Here is a 26,582-nt window from a genome sequence, read left to right as displayed (position 1 = left end):
ATTTTATTGTTCACCTAAATGGAACCATTGGAATATGGGAGGTTGAGGATATATGGAAGAAAATAAAAGCTCTGATAAATTTTCAAGTTTCAAAATTCCTTGAAACATTTTACTTATTTGTGGGTTTCAGACGTATCGTCATTTTAGTGATAGTGTAATGGCTAATACTTTGTTTTTATTATTTGACCTTTGACCTGTAACTGTATAACGTCATACGTCACTTGATACACCACAGCCCATGTCCAGCAAATAATCACCAACTTTGATGTCATTCAGGTTTCAGCTATATAGAGTAGTTTGCGAAACACTCTTAGCACAAGTTTGACCTTTAACATTGTTTGATCATCTGAAAGAAAAGTTTTACAATAATTAATCAATTGTTTATTTGTAGAGTCTCATAATGTCATTTTCATAAACGCATAATTTCCAAAATGTTATTTTGTACGTCATAAGTCACGGAGGAAATACATTTTATTCCAGAACACATGTATATCAAGATTGCAGTCTTAAAATTCATCGGCTAGATAGTACTGGACTGCTTTGCATAACGCCGTCTATCATACATTTAGCCAAGCTTGACCTTTAACCTGTTTTACAACTATAACTTTGGCATGTTCATTGAATCTATATACTGTAGATATGTCGTCGATGATATCGTGCTGGTGCTCGAAGTTTCGGATCATATTTAATTTTGTATACGTTTCATGGTCATGTGTTTTGACTTCTGAACTTTGACTGTATGGCGTTAGTAGTTTCACAGGCTTTAATACCTCATGCCTATGCACTAACCTATCATTCTGATCCCCAGTACACTACATGTTCAGATTAGGTAATACTTTGAAAACTGAATGTTGAAATAAAAATCTTTGTTGAACATGGTAGAAATTATGCCCGGCACCTCTTCTATAATATTGTTACACATGTGTAACATCACCACATCAATATCTGTGTTGTTGTTGTTGTTGGAATTCACAGACTGTGGGTTAAAGTAACTGGTTTTCAGCATCAAGTTGAAGAGTTAACAACTCGTATAAATCGTTTGACAGTTGTAATTGTACCTGTGTGTCTGGCACCTTATAAATACATCTTCATTCTTTTTACGATCCACTTAAAAATAATCTTATTCGCATTCAACGGTAATTTGTGGTGCGCTTAATGGGACCACAAATGTGGGAGAAACCGCAAGGGCTTATGAATTACAATTTACACGTGAGGGCAGAGGCGGACTGGGTCGTAAAACCGGCCCGGGTATTTTTAACCCAGACTGGCCCATTATTCATTGATATGTTACTTACTAGTGTTCGCCGTCCTGGGGAGGGGTCCCCCTCCCATTGAGATATTTTTTTAAGTTAATGAATGCCTAGATCCAAAATAGTGCTATATTTCTCAATTTTGTAGGTTACAATAATCCTTTCAGGCTTTAAAAAAAAACCCAAACATAATTTCCAGAAGCAACAATTGATTATACTGAGGAAAGTTAAAAACGTAAACGAAAAATTAGACAAAAATATATGTTTTAGAATGAATTTTAATTAGTCTTTCAAGCATTTTTAGACAACATGTTTTAAAAAACCTATATAAAATCCACTAATACCATATATGTTCAATAACACGAGCACATGTCATGTCTATGAGAGTAGAAGCCTACACAGTTCACTGCTTCTGGCAGCCACACTATCAATGATATTTTTAGGGTCAAGTTTGGACAAGATCCTTTTTCCACAGACATCAACATGAACGCCTCAAGATGTTCTTGTGTCATTGTACTTCTTCAAACGGTTTTTGATTCTCTTCAATGCAGAGAAAGAACGTTCACATGCCACTGTGACACAGGTAAAGTTACCAGTAGCTTGTAGGCAAGCCCAATGCTCTTGTTAGCATCGGTGAAAATGTTCAAATTGAGGAGCACCTTGTAGCAGCAGAGAGGACAGTCTTTACATGACTGATTCCCACAGTTCAAAATATATTTCTACAAATGCCCGTGTGGCCAGTCCGCCACTGCGTGAGTAAAAACTGTACATTGCTCTTGGATGAAAACTAACCTGACTATGACCCGGCCGGGTATCGAGCCCGGAACCCCCGATTGCTAAACCTCATTGCTTCAAATGCCACCGCCTTTATCCACTCGGTCACATCACTTCCGTAGGTGTAATCAAATTGACTAGCTATTTAAAAGGAAACGAATAGCCTAAGGTTTTGTTGGAGGAATATTCCGCTTGGTATCATTATCAATGTAAGTCGATACCAGAAGTGGAATATAAAGAGTTAGTGTTGTCATTTTCAGTATCACACCCAGACTGGGAGGTATCCTTTTAACATCATTTGCTGAAGCAAACATTTTACTTACACGTTTTTGGAACAATGAGCATGGTAAAACATGTCATGAAAAACAACACGTAGTGACAGTCATGCCCACTTCTTCAATATATCCTTTGTCGACATAATTTTCCAACCCTTTGTGCATACCAACCGCTGTAACATAAAAGTATGCGTCGGATATCCATCTGATGAACATGTCAGGTCAATCTATCATTTTCTCTTAGACGTTTAATTATTTTTTGACATTTGAAACATGCAAACCAATCAAAAGGAAAATAAACTTAAGATATTGTATGATACTTTTTAAACATGTTTTAGACCAAAACGGAAAACGGGGAAAATGCGTGCATTGGACTTACTAAGAAGAAACAACCCGTTCCTTTGTATAGCGATTAACAATAGGAGCATGGGGCAAGGAAACCACGTCAGCAAACAGTCAAACAAGAGTATTCAAGGTAGATATAAACAAAATTGAATAATAATTGCAAATCACAGAAGGATACGTTATAACAAGCTTATTTGAACGACGGAGTGACAAAAGAAGGCTGAAAGATTAAATTTGATTAATACACTAATACGTTCATCGCACCTTTGGACTACTGTGAACTAATGCATATGTGGCGTGGGGAAGGGATTTACTTCAAAGTTTTTACTAGCGATACTTCACATGGACTGCTTTCTATATAATACGAGTTTAAGTAAGCCAAATATCGTTAACCCAATTCAACAACTATACTTGTGTATACAACAACGGAAGAAGGATTATCTTGTTTCGGATTAGGTATATTTCATTCAGCTTGCATAGCAATTTCGCAAAGTTATGAAGGTAATATTGCTAAAAATTGATGTTTTGAGGAATTTGTGTTAACCAAAGCACTAACAATAAACGTTAAAATCCATCTAAGTATCTATAAGATATCTTCGAATAAATTTATGCTTTCGCAAATGTCAAGCTAGAATCAAGTTTCACATCTTCGTTTTCTTCTGGGATAGTTTGTAGGTTCACCCTAACATAACCTACGTCCGAAATATATTAAGACAAGCAGACTGCTATTGGTTTTGTGCCTAAAATTAGTTGGCAGTATTAAAATAGACTCAATATTTAACCTTCTTGTTTTACGAAAGTGAAAGGTTAAAAGCCATTTGGTAGATGTTGAAGTCAGAACAAACAGTAATAGTAATAATTTGTTAACATTGTCAACGATGTATTAGGTTGCTTATACAATAGCACCTAATTAACCATTTTTGGTGCAATTTAGTATTGCTAACGCGTCAGATAAATGTATTGAAATTAAGAATTGATGACTGTTTCATTTGTGGGAGCGGTCAAAAGGGGTAGGAGTAAAACGGGTGGAAGTGGGTGCAGGGATGGAAATGGTGGTAGTAAGAAAAATTATAGATTATATATCTAGGAAGGGACAGGTTTTTAAGTAATTGGGTATTCGATATGACGAGAATGTTTAGTATAAACTTTTTAGTAAAATACTTCGGTAAGAATTGCAAAACAAATTGAAAGTTAAAGGATGAATTGTAAATTGTTATACTTAATAAAAACTATTAAAAAACACTACACATGGCAATGAGAAAGGCAGAGTTTACACATTTTCACGTCGCGATGTGATCTGATTTTGAGTACTCTTTCCGTATTGATACTCAATGGAATTTTTCTTTTCTTATCGCATTTGGGCAACCGGTGGGCAACATATGGTGCATTGGCAGTCGCAAAAACCACCGTCGGACCAGTGGGTTCCCTGTTCGGATCAACGGTGTGTTGCAGAAGGCTAACCGACGTTGCATCCCCACTGTTGCAACAACTTCGGTTTTTGCGCAGTAACATTCCGCCATCGGGCTAGCCGCAGTTATTGGCCACCACGATGCATTCGAACAATGTCGAAAGCGGAGAGTGGGTATCCATTGGACTACCAGGACATGGACATTTAGTATGGGGAAATTACCCCGAAATTATGAGAGACGGACAATTATACAACGTATGCTTACGTTGGACCCAAATGTTTATACCCAGAACACTGTATTGTACGATGAATAAGATATTCTGTGTAAATTGACAGTAAATTCTCGACAATCTCTCGTCCTGGATATTGCTACTTCTTTTTAGTATTCAGTTTAACATGAACCGTACTGCAAGGAAAAAATGTCACGGTCACCTGTATTTATGTGTATATATTTGATGGAAGCTGAAACTGTATTCATTATAGTCGAGCCCATGTAAAGATAGTAAAACGCAAACTAAAAGACGTTTTTCTTAGCAAAGCATGTGCATTCGTTATGTATATTGGCCGCATGCGTGATCCCTCGAACGGATAAAGTCACTAGGTAATTCGACACAATAAACCTGTCCGTTACTGTGATTTGTCCGTTTTTCCACAAACTTAAGGGTCTCAACGGCCTACACACCATGTTTAAATTTCCAGCCTAAAACAATGTATGTTATCAATCGGGTCAAAATTTCACGATTCCACATTAATTCCTTTGAGAGAACAGGTTATTGCAAATCAATATTACAATTCTATGTTGTTGTTAGTTTTCAGTTATGTCTTACCTAGTATCTATTCTGATTCATAATGATGTTTTTTTTTTTTTTTGCTCCTCCTCTCAAAAATATGGAGCTGACAGAAACTCGAGAGAAAATTTCTGTCCTCTATTACTATCATACGAAAGTTTTGGTAGCACATTTCGATTTATAAACGATGCAAACAATAAAAAAGGCAAGAAATAGCAGAAAGAGTTAACACACACAGTTTATTATTCTTTCTTAAGTTGTGTAAATGCATGTTTGTATTTCCTATATTTAAGTATATAGAAAAGTGACTGAGGAAGTAGAGAAACAGTTAGGACAAGCGATGAAATAATCGTTAGCAAAAGATTCAAACCAGTTTTCAGAATGTTATTTTCCATTCAAACCAACAATGACGAAAGTAGCAACATATTTGCTTTTTGATACAAGAGGAGTATGTGTTGGCGTCCAAGATGTATTGTGGGGGTGGGGGATGGGGGTGGAGAGTGTGGTAGCGCATTTCGATTTTGTAACGATGCACAAGAAAACAAAATTTACCTATAACGCTCAAGACGACTACTTTACTTGTTGCAAATTCGTCAATCGAGTTGTTTGCTAAGCATCTGTAAGCTCTTTTTTACTGTATTCCTTTAGCTCATACCACCATTGTGACTCGCTCTCATTAATAAGTGGTTGTTAGACAGACCTTCTCATTCATATAAGGTGTTTATTCTCTGTAGGTTTACATTTGGTATTGGGAAACCACTTGCCTTGCATACCAAAATCAACGTCCTATTTTTTAGGCATGTTCATTGTTTCTGTATTAATCAAGTCTACATTCGCCTCCACTGTAGAAAAGGAGAAGGAAATACAAGCAAATGACGTTAACACTGTTATTCATATGTGTAAGCACAACGTTTAGGGAAAGTTTCACGTTGTCATTGGAGTAGAGTTTTAACCTTAATCTATATACACTGTTTTTTTTTTCTCATTACACAAATAAAATATTTTGTAACATTACACGAGAAAATGTAACACGCTTGAAAATAACAAGTAAAAATTTTAGTTTAACAACTTAAAGAATGAACCTGCACAAATAACTCAAGTCCTAACAAATTAGACAATTTGGTTCATGGTTTCACAGCAGCCTACATTGCGTACTTGTTTTTCACATACCTGCTAAACATTCCAATAAATTAAATCTTACAAAAACTGTCAATATTATTTACGACATATTTCTGATGTTATCGATAAACAAAGCACTATTATTATAATTAATTATTTCAAACTTCTACAAGTGTAAACACTATTACTTACGAAAATAATAAACACGGATATCAGCGCAATATGATGGCTGATCTACACCTTTAAATGAAACATATCATATGATTACAGATGTCATATTGTATAAACATGCATTTTGCCACTCCTGCGTTGGTAAGAACATATGGTAATATGTTACGAGCGTGATTTACCTCTGCCCTACATGTAATATTAACAACATACCTCTTCTTAAGTAAAACATAGTTTCCATTTTAGTTCGGTGTTTTCAAGCTTACATTAACTGAAACAAGTAAGGAATTAAGACAAATACATTTATAGTGCAACCCTTTAGTGAAAAATAGCAAAATAGAATTGTTGCCATGTTACCAGTATAATTGCGAGTAGAAAATAAAAATAAAATTAGAAAGTGAGCCATGTTATTGTGGGTGGAGTTGGTCTTTGGTGATAAAAGAATGGAGGAAGTCTCCTTTTGCAATTAATGTGTAGACTGTTAGCAGTTTTTTTTTTACTTTAGTATATTTTATTCTCTAATTTAGTTACATCCTAATTTTAGTCAAAAAGTGTTTCATGAACTAGAGTTGAATGTAATTTTGATTCTGGGAGAAAAATACCTGTACCTAATTCCAAATTCCGCTGTTGTAACTTCGCTTGGAATCACATGAAATTACATTGCAAGTGGTATATATTCCATGCTGATAAGTATACCTTGGTGTAGACGATATATTTGGAAATGTGTTTTTGTCTATCAACCGTGAAAACGTAGTATTGTATTCGTGGTTAGAATATTGTAAACAAAACCCTGCTACGACATCATTTTCACTCTCGACGGGAATGTTCGTTTGTTCTATTTCTGGTTTACCTGTAACGTATGTAAGAACGTTACACTAATTGTGTACTATTGAATAATTTTAAATACGAAGGTGTCAAATCTTAGAGTGACATAAAGGAAATACATGTCTCACCTAGCAGCATGGGTAGTATCGTGCAGCGTTTATAGAGAGCACATGAAATAAAATAAAATAAAATACAATTTGACGAACGATATTTCTGGTAAGCATTTTTGAAATATTTAAATCAAAACAGGTGCTTGTGTTTGAAATGCAAATTATGTAACAAACCTCAAACAAGACTTAAGGTATTGTACAGAAAGCTAATATATAAACAACTTAAGTTACAAGACTCATATATGAAGCATTTATTTATTGTTCAATAAATTGCATTTACATATGTTGTTGGAAAAAGTCTTTGGTACAGAGCTTAAAAACTTAACTGTTAATTTGTATCATCGCTATAGAGAGTACAAAGAGGTTATGAAGTTAGCCAAGCTGTAACGTTGATTTGCCACGTTGTGGTCTACACGATAACCTGTACAGTTTAAAATAAGCTAACATTACACGCAAGAACATGCGTTTTGAATATAATTCTCTTTCAAATAATTGATCATTATGTAAGTTTGATTAGTTGACTGTTCAACATTAGTAAACTGAGTGTTTCATACATATAAACAATAAACATTTATAAATCAAATTGAGTTGATCAGAAGGACATACACTGATATCATAGTTACCTTGTACATGTAAAATCCATTTATATTCCTCTGTTAATCCCTCAATAATATATGATTTGGCACAAGTGTAAGAACCTGAGTCTTCAAATGTGATATCCACAATGCTTAGCTCTGCAACTCTTCCATATTCGCTAATTGCAGAATTATGTAGGCCCACAACTTTCGAAGAATAATCGTTGGAGTCATGACAAAGCACGGGCCCCTTTAACTGCCAAGTTATTATAAAGTCTCACATCTTTTTTACCTCGAAGTAGCAAGTTACAGAGGCCATACCTCCCAAATCATATAACGTTGTTGACATGTCATTGTTGACTTCTGGTAAGAAAAGTAATTATGTAGGCCTATTATAAATTCATTAAACCACGGGAATTAAAGCACCACACATATGTAATTAACTAAATTAATTAAATAGAGATAGGAGGGGGTGTAGTTGAAAGTATATGTTAGAGAGAAAAAATATGAGCATATACTTACAGAAGAGGCTATGCTTGATCTGCCTGTCAACAATATGATTCAGTAAAGACATAGGCGGCAACAATGTACTTCTAATTGTCGCATGGCGAACTTGACATTACCTCTTGAGAACTTTTGTCCGTTGAAGGCTTGTGTGTGTGTTAGGTCTTCCCGTGAATTAGTATTTTGTTTCCTCTTTGACTAGAGTTATTAACCATATTGTATTCGCCACTGTGTGCAATCTTGATCACAAAGTACATTGTCTAATCTTGCTCACAAAGTACATAAAGTTGTTCGTACTTTCGCTTTTGTGCAACAAGTGAATTTATTGTTTTTCAATTTACGGAAATTCATATACAAAATACATTTTTTAATGCTTTATTGATTATGATAAAGTAAATCAAGAAAGTTGTGAAAACGAAAATGTTTAGTGTAATAAGATTTAATTCTTGTTAAAAATGAATTTTCATTTAAGGGAAAAGGTGAATTTCTGTTACTTGAAAGAAACTTAATTTAAAAAGATATCGGTCACCGTTCAGCCGTAAGCTCTATAAGTTGGTTCTAGTACATAAGTAGCTAGTTATCTGAGGCAATTACTCCATAAATTGAACTCCATTGAAGCGCCACGGTTGGTTTCTTACATGTACACGGCGCGGAAGATCTTGAGATCGTTGAGTGTATAATGATTTCACTTTCCATACACAATGAGATATTCAACTTTGTGGTTGAAGTATATCTATTGTTTGAATAATGAAAACAAGTCCAGAACTTACGTGACTATGAATATGTGACTAGAACCAACACCGTCCCCAAACACACAAGAAAAATTAATAAAGCTAAGGAGAAGAAAATGGACGTAAACGTATGGTAGAGAAACGTTTAAGAGACTACGTCATTATCAGAACAAACGCGCATATGCGTGAAGTGTAAAGGGCTTGAATTGGTTGATTTATAGTACATAGACCATTTGACCATGTTAGAAAAAGTAATGTTTTTGTCTTTACCAAGTAAGTTATACTATGTTTTACTAAGTTATTCTTCTTTTTAATAATTGACATGTTGATACTACAAAAAAAGCGTAGTTTTTTTTTTAATTCATTAATTGTAAAGCACATAAAGTGTATAATGAGACGACACGTATTAAACATTCCTTATTAAGTACATTTTACATATAGAGACAATGTCCTCATTTCTGCTTTGTTGTTTTTAAAAACGATATGTGTAACTGCAAACCGAACAAAAAATGTACATTTTTATTAGTAGAAAAGACTTATTTTTTTTTAATTTGCTATTTAGTAATTATTGTTAGTAACATGAGAATTTTCTGAAGTAGCACAACATTGACAGTATTAAAATGAGAAATTACAAATGTCTTATTTTAACCTTAGATATTGAGTCTCTTGTAACGCTAACGTAATGTGGCTCAATACAGTGTAAAAATTTTTAATCTATAACATGAAATATTGTATTTATTTGTCGGATTTAACTTTAGTGCTGATTTTACCCTAGATTATTATGTCACCATAGACTCATGGAACTTATAATGAATTAAATTGTTCACGGCTACAAAATTAGGCTACATGATATCATGCTATTTTAGACAAGGATATTTTCAAGGTGGTGGATTTGTTACGAACATCACAAGATATGAGATGGACAATTAATAGTCTTTGTTAGGTGTCTCTTAAGATGTAACATTTTTCTATTGTGATGAACCTTTCTCAGTTAGTTAAGTTTTTTCACGGCATAAGGTGGTCGTTTTTTTACGACATAAGGTATAATACAGGTTCACTGTACTATGTTGATTGTTCTCCGTAGGCCTACATGTGGGAATGGCTATGCAATATCAACATATTTTATTCAATCATTTGATAGTTATTCTGGTTGCTTCCCGTTTTCTGTTAGTATGACTGAGTATACCTCTACTCACTGTTAGACGGACGAGGCCTTTCAGGAGCGTCGGGTATGTCAAGGACATGTTCTGATTAACATACTTTCCTCAATTTGTGTGTCTTATAACGATATATGGTTGATTGAGTTAACTTACTTTGATGGGAGCAACCCTTGTTTTTTGGCAGGGAGTGAAACACAGTAGGTGGTTTGGGATTTCATCACTGCACGTGCTGTTATATATATTTACCTTCTGATTACTAATCTTTCTGTTGATTTAAATGCTATTATCCAATCTTCTGTTGCAAGATGCCTTCAACACATATCATCAGATTCGTAAAAAAGTATATGTGCCATGTAAAATACTACAACGATATGGTGTTAACATACATTTGCAAAACGTATGCAATTTAGTTCAGGCACCGGAATACCTTGGACTGCAAACGTCTGCTTGCAATCAAATATCTAATTAGATACTTACTTGGGCGAAAGGATTAATTCATTTGAGAAAAATAATGTTACTTTTGATGTATTTAATGAGAGAACGATATAATGCAATAAAGAAATGCCAGTGACGCTAATGACAACTGCTCTCCATTGGCGAGAACCGAAGCAATTGCTGATACTTCAGACAGGGGTTTTGATATCATCATTAAGGACACAACATCGACTCTCACCAATTATTTCCTCTTTTTTGACCCGTTATACACAATAAGAAGTCCTTTTAGCGATTATTAATAATCTTGAGGAATCTTGCTATTAATAGCTTGATCAGGACTAGAGAATGTTTATTACTTTGGAATGGCACATTTTGTGTTCTTTCTTTATACGTTAGAGATGTTTTAGTGTATTCCCTATCAATTAAGGATGATCCATCATCAGTATCGACTCCAGCTTAACGTTAGAACCTGCTGGATATCGATGAATTTAATTTTACTTTAGTCCTAACAAGAAGACACGACGACCTCGATGCTCGCAGATTTCACGTCAAGTTCATAGTTATGTTATTTTATACATTGAAGTTCCATCAATTCTTAATCTTTAATTTACACTTTATCAATTAAGTAATTGTTTTGTTTTATTTCCATTATTTCACGTGCTTGTTGAGTGGATTTTTTAATACAGTAATACTCATTTATAAACCATTTAAATATCTTCCATGGTTTGTTTCTTATGAGTCAATACTAAAAAAAAATAAAAAAATAAAAACTCCTGTCGGAATCACACATCGTTCTGTGTCTTTACTGTAACAGCCATTATGACATGGCGATTCAGTACGAAGTATTAAAGAAAGGTCTTTATTTGACTTGATTTGCAAACATATCACTTAAACAGTTTAACCGCGCACATCTAGTTTTGACGTAAATTATACTTGTTCACAATATTTGCCTAATTAAATGAGAAATAAAGCCTTATATTTACATGCAATGTAAGATGATTATTTTACAGAGATACCATAAAAAGAAAAAAGCCAGTAAACAATGAAACAACAAATTGAAAGTAGAATACATGATATCCTTCACTTACAACAAATTCATTAGTTTCACTTGTTTAAATCGCAGTTAAAGTTCGACTAATGTATGATATACAAAAAAAAAAAACGTTATAAATGTTAAAACCAAATGTGTTCAAGAATCACCAGAAATGCTCACAAGTGTAATTTATGTTTGAAAAGATTTCCACCATTGCGGTCAGTTTCGGTGGGTTCATTCATGGTAAAAGATAGATTCATTCATATCAACTTATCTTAGCACTTATCACAGTGCTTTATTTTTTGCAAGAAGATGCTAATTGTCCTTGTTTTAAATTTTTATGGATCCACATGAACTTTATGACTTCCTGTTATCATTATAGAATTATTGTTAGATACGAATATTTTTTTTATCATATCTGTCTGATATATCTCAACATTAAAACATATACTTTCATATACTACTTACATGGTGATTGCTATTGAAACGTAAAATTAGGATGAAACGAGTATTAAGAAGTAGCCTAACTTTATTTCATCCTCAAAGAAAGTACTATTTATGTGGTATAATGCAGAAGGCTTCTAATTTTTCGAAAACTCACTGCGTATTAAGGTAAACTCATGTATCTGTGCATCGTCTATCTTACAAAAAATTATAGGAGTAAATTAGATTACATCTTTCTTAAGCACTCGATGAATTGTTGCTTCGGTTGTTTAATACGATTGAAGCACTGGATAACAATATCAGCAAAAATATAAAATAACGATATAGCATTCCTTCGTGGATTTTCATAAGACACATCGTCATTACGCTTCACAACATTTAGTTCAAAGTTCCAAATACCTACAATACTTGAATTCACCATATCTCAAATTTGTTTTCCTCTTCTATGTCAATTGATGATCTTCTTTCATATTTGCCTTTAAGCTTCATTTCTTGGTCTTCTTTCCAATCTAGGAAATGAGCATTCATGTTAGTTGAACAATTACGTTAACATATACTTTGCATGTAAGTATTGATCAATAGAAAAAAAAATGCAATATTACATCATTTTTAAGCACTTGATATATTGTTGCTTCGATATAGGTTTTGAAATACGATTGAATTACTGGTTAGCAATACTAACAGAAACATATATAACGCTTTAGCGTTCCTACATTAAACCTTAACAAGAGAAATAAATTTAAAACAGCACGGTGCGCTTCCGACAGTAGGCTGAATATCTTTATGTGGAATGATTATGAAACATTCTTATCCGGATTAATGCTCAAATCAATTTACCTGTAAATGTTATCTGGGAAATTATAAAGAATTACAACGAAATACGCATCACGAAACGCAATTACTGATAACAATACCTTACGGTTAGAGTTATTTGGTACTGTGAATATGGAATATGTATAAAACATGTAGGGTAATGCAATATGTTGTCTTACCTCTTTGACTATAGCCAGACAATCATTGGCTTCGCTTACTTGGTCTTGATGGATATGTGTTATAAGTACGCTATGGAGAAAGAAAACATTTTCAACAATACATTAGAAGGAGGATATGGTGTTGAATTAAAATAATTACGAAATGTCTTTTAAATGTTAATACTATAATCCTCAGTTCATTCACTACATGCCCTTGATGAAGAAATACTGACAAAAGAAAGTATATGTCGGTTTAATATTTACATGCGTTTAAGCATCTTCATTTCAAATATGGAGTGATGTAGATCAATGGTCAAAGTTCGGCATAGTCTTCGGTCAGTTCCTCGAATTACATTGTGTACCGAATGCGTAAGCTGGCATCGTGCATTTACGACTGCCATTCCGAACATTGCTCAAAGTAAAAAAAAAAATGAAAACGAATGATCTAGATCGGGTATCAGTTGAGTTTTCCTTTTTCTACTATCAACATCATTATTGCTGACCTGGTATTAAGAAGCAGTGGCCTACTTATATTACCAGATAACTCCATGACAACTCCATCCTATTACAAAGGACTTATACTAATGTAACTATAAATTGTTGTAAAACCACTATGGCATGTAGAAGAATTGGTTTGTTGTATACTGCTCAGGCACATTTGTCAACGACCATAAGATAAACATATTTAACGTGTAAATATAACGACTATTCGAATCGATCATCCTATTTACGATCGCACGTTTGCTCAAGGAAGTGTTTTTCAGCTCACGCATGAAATATTCAATGTAACGACCAATTCAAACACTGATCACGTTTTGTAGGAAACAAAACTAATGTATGTTTACATATTGTTATGGTTTTGTTAATTTTTTGGGGGGGCGGGAGGGATGGAGGGTAGGGTAGGTTAGCAACTGCAGCTCTCCTTTACTAGTGCTAGTGCACCTTTACTTATTTAATTTATTCATGAATTCAAATTAGTATCCGTATTGTCGAGAATAATTTTAATTTTCACTTTCACTAAATAATGCAGGTTTAAGATAAGACATTTTAACGATTTTGACAAATTTTGTATTACTTGTGACTGGAAAACAAATGTTGTGAAAAAAATTGTCGATTTCAAAATCTAATTTTTCGATGATAAGTTATATAATATATAATCTTTGTAGTAGTCTGGTAAATATTACTATTGCTATGAGTCGTACACATCACTAATATCATACGACTTTGAGAACTAAAAATACAAGACAGTCAGTTATAAAACAATCATTTAGGGAATGCTCTTGATGCGCTTTCCAGAGAACATGTGAGTAGCCAAACACTGATATGAATTAAAAACCTTGATCAAACTATAATGAATGGGGTATTGTTAGTCAAATAACTTTACCTTCTGCATCGGTCATCAAAGATAAAATCTGAGATTGTCTTGGTAACTGGAGACGATGGATCCACCAAACAAAAGCACTCCTTAACCACCCGCACACCTCCGAAAGTTCCTAATAGCAGAACACCTAAGGAGAAGAGTATATTAGCTTACTTTTTGTATACATCTGTAAACTGCTTATAACATGTTTGTTTGCCAAATTACTTCGCAAATAGTTGTACATATAAGTTACCTGCATGTGTTTCCTTATTACGTTTGGTCTGAATGTAAAACTGGACAAAGTGTTCGGTGTCAACATCCACTATTCCATACTTTCCACGACTTTGTTTCAATAGTTCAAGAGCCTAATCAAGAGAAGGGGAGAAAAGTAACGCATTTTACTTCTGTCAATCAATGTAGTAACATACTATTGTGTAAGATTGAACATAACACACAGGTTGTACAAACGTAGTGTGCTTTGTGTTCACATTTATATTGTAAAATTAAGTTACATCATATACCAGCATTAAGTGTTTTTCCCCCTTTTGTCATTGCAAATGCCGTCTCAACATCATTTTATTACTATCATGTACTACCATGATGAATTCTCAATTAAATTTTGGAGATGAAGGTCACGCAAAATTTTACGTGTTTACGTATATTACGTAAAATGCACACTATAGTCATGCATAGTAGAGAAAGAAACTAATTATATGAACTTATGAGTCTGCAAGGTTGATATGTTAAAGCAAATTCAAAATAACCTTTTCCTCGTCTTCTATCGCAACTTTAGGAACACTCTTGATATTAGCAAAACTCGCGCCTTTATCAAGAGCATCGGCAAATGAAGGCAGCGTACTGGCACTTGGTTTTAGCATATACATGCCAAACAAGAATCTTGCCTGTACATCAACCTACAAAAAAAAACAACAAAATCATTCCAATTGCTTAAACGACACAGTTATTTGAACTTGGTTAAGTTACTGCATGTGTTGAATTTGCCACAGTATATGAGAGAAACATTTATTTCAGATTTAATGTTTCCAAGGAGCAAAGTACCCAACATTGAATCATGTTATGCCAGGTCGTTTTATCGCCTTATATATTAATCATTTTTATTAAACTAGCTAAAGGAATAAAAATAAATAAAACAACATAAAGTGCTGTTGAGTTTTTAGGGGGTTGCTGCCAACCACATGTTTCGAAAATGTAGGTTTCTTCAGCTGCTCAATTGATCGTATATAACGAAAACATGACCTTGGACGCAAGGACGGAAGCAGGGAGGCGCCTGTATCTGTTTTGACATTTGTTAACAGTAACAATTAGCTACAAACATAAATTGATCACGAAAACGCCCACAGTTGAACTTGTTGGGTGAGGATTTCAAATACATGTGTGTTGTACAAGCTTTCGTTCGTAACGAGTTTATTTGAAAGTTTTAAGGGGGGTTGGGAGGGGAAGGAGGAAGGGAGGGTTGGCGGCAGTCAAAACATGTATGCACCTTCTTGTGCTCTCTTAACTGTTATCGATACTGTTTTAAACATATCAGTTACGGTGACCCATATCCTCTGCTGAAATTCTGGAGAACTCCAATGATACACCATTTTTATAGTATCGTTCTTAAAATTGCTTAGAATAAGACATAAATTTTTGCCTGTAACAAGGTGCTTGAAGATGGTACCTGGCTCGATACAGCTATTAGTTTACACTTTGTTGTGATAAAGAAAGGCTATTGCGTGGTGTTGTATGAAGTCACAACTTTAGGTGAACATTACTCTTTCAGTACATGTCATTCTGTTTGGGCATCACAATAACTGAGAATCATGTGCCTCGCACATGTTTCAGATGTGAGGCGCCCAGCCCTTAAGCCAATGACCGACCCACTAAAACCGATGGGGTGCAATGCTTTCGTTTTGGGTACAAGTCAAAGAGGAACGTTTATGTAGGTCGGGAAGGCGACGGGGGGGGGGGGTACCAGGAGCCCCCTACAGAGTCGGTTAAAGCTGCAGGTGCCTATATTATTTGCTTATCCGGTAAATGGTACTGCTATTTAACCCCTTCGACTGCCTTTGCCCCACAAGGTGTTTTTTTTTTCTTCAGTACCTTCTTCTGATATTTGTCTGCCCCTTACCCCAGTACGTTTTTATGGGTTTTTTTTCTGTTCCGGCTGGGGATACTCTGTCGGACAGCGATTTGGCACATTTTTGATCGGTTCCGATGCTCCAAAAAAGTGAAAGGGAATTTACCTTATAAGAACGAGGAATATACCTTACAAATCAAGCGTATCAAGCGATTGCGATCATTGGATGATGATTCATGGACAGTTTGCATTGTCAATGGGCCTGTGTGACATGATGATTGTGGTATTGTTAAAACTGGCAGGTAATCTGAGCCGTTTTTTGAATACTGTCTTCATTCATGGGCGATATTCCTTGGATGCTTGTCGAAGGAGCGTGGAATGAGCCCCTTCGAGAGAATGTTTTTTTTTTTTTATGTGGTGACAGTCATTATCGTTTTGCATCTTACATTTGTAATATATATTGCCTGCCACAAAGAACATGGGTAATGGTTGACGAAAATTGATTGTATAAAACAAATATGGATTCAATCGGAAGTTAATTAACTACGGTTTTCAGGTTTGATCGGAAAATCTATAATACTTTGAGGTTCGAGTTGCTAATATTTTTGCATTTATCGTACGAAATATGTCATTTTCAAAACGATTGGAATGTTTTTCCAAGAATTTTTCTAACCTCATAATCTAATGCTGTCAACTCTTTAGTCCTCTCGAAAATCTTCGTGACGACAAATGGCACAAGGGCATCGCTGGCACCATCGTCTGGTCCAAACATTGTCTTCCAGTGTTCACGTCCAATAAAATCATTGGCAATCAAACATGAATATTTTCCATCGATTGCATTCTGTTAGATAAAAATCAAAGATCAACCTTAACATATAACAAATAAAGCAAACGGAATCAGGGTAAATACATTATGGAAAGAACGTACCTCAACTAAGTCAACGATAGATTGACATAAATCTATCGATTTCTCACTAGCAGAGTAGATCCTATGAAACTTGGCGTCCTTTGATTGAAACCATAATTTGCTTTTCTGAAAAGAACAACAAATAACAATAATGTACCGTGTAAGACTACATTGTTCCGAGCACGACAACGAGTATGAAGACATAAGTAAGCTAATATGAATATTTTGATATTTTTTATACCATTAAAAACAACTTCAAGATGTAGATAATAAAACACTTAGCTTATGTTACAACGGTATAGACATTCATTCGTAGAAATAGTAGGAGAATAAATAGTATTTCCAATTTCAGAAATACAAATCATATGAATACTTCGTTTTAGAATTACGTTGCATGTAAATCACTAGTACAATTCAAGTAAAATAGTTTCTCATCATTAGCATTATTACCGTTTTCACTGTCGCTTGACCAGATATTTCCTGGGTGGCGACACGGGTATCTTCGCTACCCCTTGACGTTATCACTCTGCAGTTGATGCGAACAGGATCCTGGGAGAAACACGTTTAATGAAGATAAGTAAACCGAACATAACAAGAAATGATGATCAAACCGAAGTAACGAAACATGGTAAATATACAGAATTGTCAAACATGAATAACGACAAAGTACAAAGAGAAGTGACCTCAGTTCAAACCTGGTAACTTCCGCAAACAAAGTGGGGAAAAAAAGAAAATTAAGTGACAACTATGGACTATTGCTCAGTACATTATAAAATAGGTCTAATTTTGTAACATGTCGTGTTAATTTACACCAACAGCAAGGACTGTGTACAAAGAGATTTTTCTAATGTTGTTGGGACTGGGGATAATATGCAGAAATAACAAAGGAAGCTAAAAAATGCATATGGTATTTATTAAGTGAAGCAAATAATAAATATGTAAGTAGTTTCTCCCACCAGGCAATAATATTAAAGTGTAACGCCTATGTACGTAAGATGCACACAACAATGAAAGGACCCATTATAAACTACAGAACATTAAACATATATTTATTTATTTATTAAATCTTTTAGGTTGATGGAATAATATCTCTGTATTTCGACAACGAAACCATTCGTTTGGAATTCCTTATCTGCTGTTTACTGTTTTTTTATTAAACAAAGCTATGCACTTCTATTATAAAAATCTACTTACTTTTGGTGTAATTAAGTAGCATTCTGTGGTTTGATTTTCAACAAAGTTGGTTGTAAACATCGTTAATAAAGTAATCCCTGTGTCGTATTTAAATGAGTTACCGTTCTCGAAGAAATAAACGTCTATAATATTTTGGGTAAGACTGAGTACGTGTGTATCATGCTCGTTGTAAGTATTGAGTAAACAAATATTATGATAATTATGTACAACACAGGAAACGTTGTAGTTAAACAGAATTACCTTTGCAGAAATTTGATCCAAGCGAAATTCCCTTCTTTTCCTTTCAATGCGCAATAATTGATCCTGTGAAATGAAAGTATAACTGTTTCAGTCTTCTTCGAAAAAAGAGGAAAATATTTAATGCACGATAATATTTATACTGAACAATTTATTTTGAGTAAAACTGTTTACGTGCTACTTGATATAAGAAATGAGCCAAAGTAAAATAACTTTGGGAAATTACAATAATGGAAAGAGCAGTAAGATTGATCAAAATTGTTCAAGAGATAGAGAGTTTTGCAGTGGATGAGCTGGAAACATTTTCGACAGGAAGGTAAGCAATTTTGTGTCATAAACCGAAATAGAAAATCACATATATAAATAGCTCAATATGATAGCACCGTGGCAAAAACAGTAAAAAGAAACTACCAAAATTTGTCCCAGCTCAGGTTCAGCCCATATGATTTTTTTGGAATTTACTACATTCCCACGTTTTCTAGGATAATAATTTAGTAACAGTTTGAATATTGCTGGTTGAATGATTGTTCCATAATAGTATACATATTGAAAACCAAAACGAAACCTGAATCATTTCAGTATATTTGTAAATGTACTGGTGACAATATTGCTCATCTATTGAAAATTACATGAACATCGACTTATTATGTCTTCAGACTTAATGTAGTTTAAGTTTAAAGTCACATTCTATAAAATCAGAAGTAGCATTAAGAACAATATTCAATATAATAAAGTGCTTATCTTATGTAGCTTGAAGGCAGATTTATAAACGTTAAAATTTATTTCTACTTTCGATTTCAAGATGTTGGTTAAACAACATGCTATTATTTATAGTTTTATATACGTACATATTAACTAAGTTCCGTTTCTACACCATTGCCAGTAATAGTTCAGTAGAGAGAGTGAGAAATATATGTATCACTCTAACCTTAACAATATACTACTGTTTTATTATACATTCGAGCTGAATAGCAATTGTTGTATGCTCCCTATTGCCTCAACATGCATTCCAATACAAACACAATGTACCGGTACTCGATCCTTAACTCTACTATTATTTTGGTACCGTTTAGCAAATAATTACGCAATCTTCATTATTCACTTTTGCCAAGAAGCGATCCATTCGCAAAGAGATCGAGCAATTAAAAAATTCTACTAAAGGATCGCTTTCCGTGTTTTTAGACAGGATTCCCAAAAATTAATCGGACGCATATGTAAGCGATTATGTTGACTTTGATACTTAATATTGAAGTACCAGTAGCCTACACAGTGTGCAACTTTCGTCTGACGGTCATAAACGTAACTATTAACCTAGCTATTGATGACTAGAGAGTATTTGAAAAATGTGTAGAAAAATGGGAAGGAGCACAAGCATTACGTTATGTTGAGAGTCGACGTTGAAACCATACTGAAACTTTAAGTTAATGAAATTACTAAAATAATTTATAATTACATCAGATGATGTCAATTCTTCCGGATCATGTTAAAGTAGTTTAATCGATATTTGGAAGGCAACTTATACATACTGACAGTGTTTACTTGGATTACATATTGTAATAGTAAGATGTAATATGATCTAAAATGCGGTGCCAATATTTGAACAAAAATTAAATATATGTTGAATATTATTAAGTCGTTGATTAATTATTTGGCTAAAATATTATGTATATGTTTATTCTATATATCTACATTTTTCTTCTTCTATTTCTGATTTGTTCTTGTCGTTATGATTATAATAACTTAATTAAAATTTATATGTGGAGTCAAACGGCAACTCCTTGAAGGCATGAATAAATCAAATGAATGATAAAAACTAGAAATTTAATAAGTACTGCTACTTTCATGATATATTGACTTATTAATCAAGCAGTGATAAAATATATAGTATTACATAAGACAATGCTATTGATTAGTTTTAACAGTATTCATGATAACTGTGTACCATTTATAATATATAAGTCAGAGGTATCGGCCAAGCTAAAGAGATTATTCAATGATGATGCATGAGATATGGGCAATGTTATTTCCTGCCTTTATCTTTCGTCTTCGAAGGGCTAGAATTTATACTTTATCTTGAAGGTTTGCTAAAATGTAAAGATTGGTACTAACCTTTTCTTGTTCCTTTAACTTTGATACTTTCGAATTCATGTCATTGTCATGACTCTAAAGGAGAATTTTGCAACACAAAATAATAATTCAGGAATATGATCTGATTGGATATTTATATTATTATAACATACGTCTTGCAAGCAATGCACTTGTATCCGGTACAATCAAATACCCCACATGGATACAAACGAAAAGATACCAATGAATTAATCCAACTCGTTAAAGTTGTGCATATTTTGTTAATACATTTAATATGAGGGCATCTTTTGTTAAAAATTCAAAGAAGAGAGAGAGAAAATGGTGGAGGGGTGGGGAGGGTAAAGCAACTCTCTAAACAAAGGGACCTTCACCGACGTGATAAAATAACACAATATTGAAAGTGGATCCAGGCCTTTAGATGGGGGATAAAGTCCGAGGGATTTTGGATAGGACCCCCATATAAAATGGATCTGGGTCGTCCCAAAGCTTTCTTGCAATAACTATATACACTTCTAAGGCAATGATCAAGATTTCTGAAATATTATTTGATCAATGGAATGGAGGGAACACGGGGAGATGGAGGTGGGGCAGACGAAAGGTTAGTCATGTCCTTCCTGAATGTTTAGCTTATGAGGTTGAATGGTGCGTAGGCGTTGCATCCACAGTCTTTCTTTGCTGAGTCGTACTAGATCACGACCTGGCATAACCCAGCTCTCTGCCACCTCCTTTCTGCAGACTTTTCTTTCTTTTTTGTTCTTTTGCAGTTTATTCCTGTCTTTTCCTTAATATTCTCTTTGTCCTTCTACAGTATTTGTTTTTCTCCTTCCTCTCCTCTTTTCCCTTTTGGTTTCTTTCTTCTCTCCATCCTTGTCAACTAATTATCTAATCGAAACGTCAGGCCCACTTACTTTTACACATTCTCTTAAACCGGTTCTTTAGTGGATGCAGTTTGCTAACAGTTTTTGTTCTAAAAGCATTATCATATTTAAAACTATATCTCTTTGGCATGACAGTATTCGTATGAAATCCCTGGCATCTATAAAACAATGTTAGTCGGTACTTTTATACTCCTTATTAGGTTATTTATGCTCATGTAACAGACATGACCAGTTCATGATCAATCCAATACACCTAGGCAATGTAAATAAACTGTATCAAACTAACAATGATTCCTATGACAGGAACTTGTTTGAAGTGTTTCCTAAGTAAACGAAGGTGATGTTCAAAATATTCACTTCGACAAAATGCAAATTACTCGACAGTCCAGCATTGATACGCAATTGAATGACGAAACACTTAGAGAAGTACTAACATTTATCTTAGTATGACGATCACTTAACTGTTTTGTGGTATTTATGCCATCCCCATCTTTTCTTTGGAAGAATTTTGCAACAGAGCATAATTTTGAATTCAATTCGATTCCATTGTGGAATCAATATAACAGGCGTCTAGCTTACAATTCACTAATTATAAGTCCATTGAATACCCGACATGAATGGAACAAACAAAGGGAAACTAGTTATTAATCTTATTCCATTAGGACATGTAAATATATATATTTTTTTTCTCCAATATTATTTTGGAGAGTTCAAAGTAGAGAGGGAAGATGTTTTTATAAACTAAGGGGACTTCAACGACGGGATAAAATTACCAACAATTATAGTCATCCAGATTTTTTAAGTAAGGGGTGTGGTCTTAGGAGATTTCTCATCCCCCCTCTGTTTAATTTTCCATCACATTTTGAGAGCATTCTAAGCTACAGCTCTATGATTTTGCTAACATCGAAACAAAGCAGTTACAAGAAGATATCAAATTGAGTAAAAACTCAGGTGTAAACTCGTAATGGTAGCATATAGTATAAATATTGAGGGTGTCTTCCATGTTCAGTTATAATTTGCCCCTGTGCTACGGCTTCCGGCATTCGTCACACGTCATTTCATTCGTCGATTTCGAAATCGCATTTTTGAGGCCCAATGTCGTAAGTTTTACCTTTTATCATTATATATTTCATGTATTAAATGTAAGATCAGTTGCATTAATGTTAATGGGAAACCTAATTTAGTGTTCGATAAGCCATATTCGCCGAGATTATTTTAGATTTTACACAGTCATATCTCCGTCATCATTGGTTTTAATGTGTGTCTATAAGTTACTGTATGACATAATTCCTTATATTAAGCGTCAAATTTCTCGTGCAATATTGTGGAATTTTAACTGTCTACTCACTTCGAACCTGTAGTATCTAGGTAAAGAAATATTCTTTCCCGTGGGTATTATTTCCTTTGTTGTTTAAGTAAATCACTTCTTGCAGTTGTGCGTTTTGTTTCGTTTGTTCTCTTTTTTCGGAGTCAAGAGTTTTTATCGCTAACATTAGCAAAGTAGGCCTTTTACCAGTGTTGTATCAAACAGTCAAGAGAAACAAAATAAACTTTTCAGAAATTGTCTTTTATATTCTGAATAACACCTTATACTAGGCAAACAGTTGTTTTCAATCATGTTTTTCCATGCGATAGTGTTACGTCGACTACTTCTTTACTTTTGCTGATATACAACATGTCGTTTACAATCACCGATGATGCTTGGTGAAATATGTTGATTTAAATAACTATGTTCCAGTCAACCTTACATTCACTACACGTCATTTAACCCAGTTGAAAATTGTTGCACTATTTACAATTAGAATGACGTCTTCTTGCTTTAACAAATAAATCGTGTGAGGAGCATAACGTGTACAAAACTTCGACTCGAAGACGTCATTTATCTGCAACGCATTATCAATGCACTAAAAAAAGGCATGACCATGAACCCAAGCCATTACCCATGGCAGGGGGATTGTATTAATTGATTTAACGTTTTGTAAGGAAAAGTAGTAATGTTGAAGAGATAACATTAAAATGAATTCAGACAATGTCATTGTCGGGTATTGACAAGAGTATAATGTATGGAGGAAAAGTACCAACCTTCATATCAGCAATCAACTTTTTTTCTTTGGAACTGTGTTGTTGCTCACGTGTCTTAAAAAGATATTTGCAAAAGAAAATAACTTAGACACAATCTCGTAGTTGATAAGTTCATTAAAGTCTAATTAACTTTAATAAGTATGTTGGAAAGAAACACTTTAATAAATCTAAAGAAACAGCAAATACTTACACACGGCGTATTTTAAACAACTTATTTTATCAACAGAAGTCAAGAAATGCCCATAGTTCTTTACGTTTTAAATAATGCTATTGCCCTATAGCCAGAGTGTTAAAGGTAACGTATGGAGAGAAAGTACCAACCATTAGATTAGTTTCCCGTTCAGTCAACCTTCTTTCTTTGGAACTGACTTCTTGCTCACTTTTCTAAAGATAATGTTTGTAAAAGAACATAATTTAGCAATAGCTTGGTCACAAACTCATAGAATGATAAGGTTGTGCATAACACTTCATGTTGACGTACTTTTAGCTGCACATGCAACCAACATGAACAATTCATTATCAATGCACTAAAACTCATCTTTAACATATTTTCCCCATCTCTCCTTCCCTCAAAAAAAACCCCAATAAGTAAGTCACACTCTCATAGATAAATAGTGCATTAAAAGTCTAATGCAGTTTCGTCAAATACCTAATTATGCACTCCAACGAAAAGGAAATGCCTATAAACTAAACTGATCAATATTAGAACAAGCGATCTTTTAAGTACCTTCTACTGAGAAAGGCATGTTGCGTATTTAAAAACTTTTTTTTTTATCAACAGACGTAAAGAAATGCCCATAGTTCTTTACGTTTAAATTATGTTTTTGCCCTAAAGCCAAAGTATAAAAGGTAACGTATGGTGAGAAAGTACCAACCATTAGATTAGCTTCCCGTTCAGTCAACTTATTTTGCTTGGAACAGACTTCTTGCTCACTTTTCTGATGATAATATTTGTAAAAGAACATAATTTAGCAATAGCTTGGTCACAAACTCATAAAATGATAAGGTTGTGCATAACACTTCATGTTGACGTGATTTTAGCTGCACATGCGACCAACATGAACAATTCATTATCAATGCACTAAAACTCATCTTCAACATATATTCCCCATCTCTCCTTCCCTCAAAAAAAAACCCAATAAGTAAGTCACACTCTAGTAGATGAATAGTGCATTAAAAGTCTATTACAGTTTCGTAAAGAACCTCATTATGTACTCAAGCGAAAAGGAAATGCCTATAAACTAAATAGATCAACCTTTGAACAAGCGAACTTTTAAAAACCTTCTCCTGAAAAAGGCATTTTGCGTATTTAAAACAACTTATTTTATCAACAGAAGTCAAGAAATGCCCATAGTTCTTTACGTTTTAAATAATGCTATTGCCCTATAGCCAGAGTGTTAACGGTAACGTATGGAGAGAAAGTACCAACCATTAGATTAGCTTCCCGTTCAGTCAACCTTCTTTCTTTGGAACTAACTTCTTGCTCACTTTTCTAAAAATAATGTTTGTAAAAGAACATAATTTAGCAATAGCTTGGTCCCAAACTCATAGAATGATAAGGTTGTGCATAACACTTCATGTTGACGTGATTTTAGCTGCACAGGCGACCAACATGAACAATTCATTATCAATGCATTAAAACTCATCTTTAACGTATATTCCCCATTCCTCCTTCCCTCAAAAAATAGCAATAACTAAGTCACACTCTAGTAGATGAATAGTGCATTAAAAGTCTAACACAGTTTAGTCAAGAACCTCATTATTTACTCAAACGAAAAGGAATGCCTATAAACTAAATAGATCAGCCTTTGAACAAGCGATCATTTAAAAACCTTCTCCTGAGAAAGGCATTTTGCGTATTTAAAACAACTTATTTTATCAACAGAAGTCAAGAAATGCCCATAGTTCTTTTCGTTTTAAATAATGCTATTGCCCTATAGCCAGAGTGTAAAAGGTAACGTATGGAGAGAAAGTACCAACCATTAGATTAGCTTCCCGTTCAGTCAGCCTTCTTTCTTTGGAACTGACTTCTTGCTCACTTTTCTAAAGATAATGTTTGTTAAAGAACATAATTTAGCAGTAGCTTGGTCACAAACTCATAGAATGATAAGGTTGTGCATAATACTTCATGTTGACGTGATTTTAGCTGCACATGCGACCAACATGAACAATTCATTATCAATGCACTAAAACTCATCTTCAACATATATTCCCCATCTCTCCTTCCCTCAAAAAAATAGCAATAACTAAGTCACACTCTCGTAGATGAATAGTGCATTAAAAGTCTAGCACAGTTTAGTCAAGAACCTCATTATTTACTCAAACGAAAAGGAAATGCCTATAAACTAAACTGATCAACCTTTGAACAAGCGATCTTTTTAGTACCTTCTACTGAGAAAGGCATTTTGCGTATTTAAAACAACTTATTTTATCAACAGAAGTCAAGAAATGCTTATAATTCTTTACGTTTAAATTATGTTTTTGCCCTAAAGCAAGAGTGTAAAAGGTAACGTATGTAGAAAAAGTACCAACCATTAGATTAGTTTCCCGTTCAGTCAACTTATTTTGCTTGGAACTGACTTCTTGCTCACTTTTCTGAAGATAATATTTGTAAAAAAACATAATTGAGCAATAGCCTGGCCACAAACTCATAGGTTGTGCATAACACTTCATGTTGACGTGATTTTATCTGCACATGCGCAAACATGAGGAATTTATCATCAATGCACTAAAACTCATCTTTAACATATATTCCCCATTCGCCCTCCCCAAAATAGCAATAACTTGCACACTCTCGCAGATGAATAGTGTATTGAAAGTCTTAGACAGCTAAGTCAAGAA

General features: G+C 34.1%; 1 protein-coding gene across 11 annotated transcripts in view; it reads right to left on the bottom strand.

The window, feature by feature from the left end:
* Window positions 1-11,956: 11,956 nt before the first annotated feature.
* LOC139977411 (uncharacterized) overlaps window positions 11,957-26,582 on the bottom strand; it is a 31,225-nt gene continuing 16,599 nt past the window's right edge. For 2 of the 11 annotated variants that reach the window (XM_071986712.1, XM_071986711.1), the window contains exons 15-30: window positions 26,274-26,336; window positions 25,722-25,784; window positions 25,171-25,233; window positions 24,617-24,679; window positions 24,063-24,125; window positions 23,742-23,795; window positions 20,803-20,856; window positions 18,697-18,759; window positions 17,713-17,811; window positions 17,284-17,388; window positions 17,029-17,196; window positions 15,040-15,189; window positions 14,529-14,640; window positions 14,300-14,423; window positions 12,937-13,006; window positions 11,957-12,453 (exon numbers count right to left, since the gene is read on the bottom strand). In XM_071986712.1, the coding sequence (XP_071842813.1) occupies window positions 12,430-12,453; window positions 12,937-13,006; window positions 14,300-14,423; window positions 14,529-14,640; window positions 15,040-15,189; window positions 17,029-17,196; window positions 17,284-17,388; window positions 17,713-17,811; window positions 18,697-18,759; window positions 20,803-20,856; window positions 23,742-23,795; window positions 24,063-24,125; window positions 24,617-24,679; window positions 25,171-25,233; window positions 25,722-25,784; window positions 26,274-26,336 (1,338 nt within the window). In that variant the 3' untranslated portion in view covers window positions 11,957-12,429. The remainder of the gene's footprint in view (window positions 12,454-12,936; window positions 13,007-14,299; window positions 14,424-14,528; window positions 14,641-15,039; window positions 15,190-17,028; window positions 17,197-17,283; window positions 17,389-17,712; window positions 17,812-18,696; window positions 18,760-20,802; window positions 20,857-23,741; window positions 23,796-24,062; window positions 24,126-24,616; window positions 24,680-25,170; window positions 25,234-25,721; window positions 25,785-26,273; window positions 26,337-26,582) is intronic. The other 9 variants (XM_071986716.1, XM_071986714.1, XM_071986715.1 and 6 more) reach the window with 9 other exon arrangements.

Source organism: Apostichopus japonicus, chromosome 12 (assembly GCF_037975245.1).
Source record: "Apostichopus japonicus isolate 1M-3 chromosome 12, ASM3797524v1, whole genome shotgun sequence".
Taxonomy (NCBI): Eukaryota; Metazoa; Echinodermata; class Holothuroidea; order Aspidochirotida; family Stichopodidae; genus Apostichopus; species Apostichopus japonicus.
Note: the sequence above shows the minus strand (reverse complement) of the source record. Positions and strands in the feature narration are given on the sequence as shown.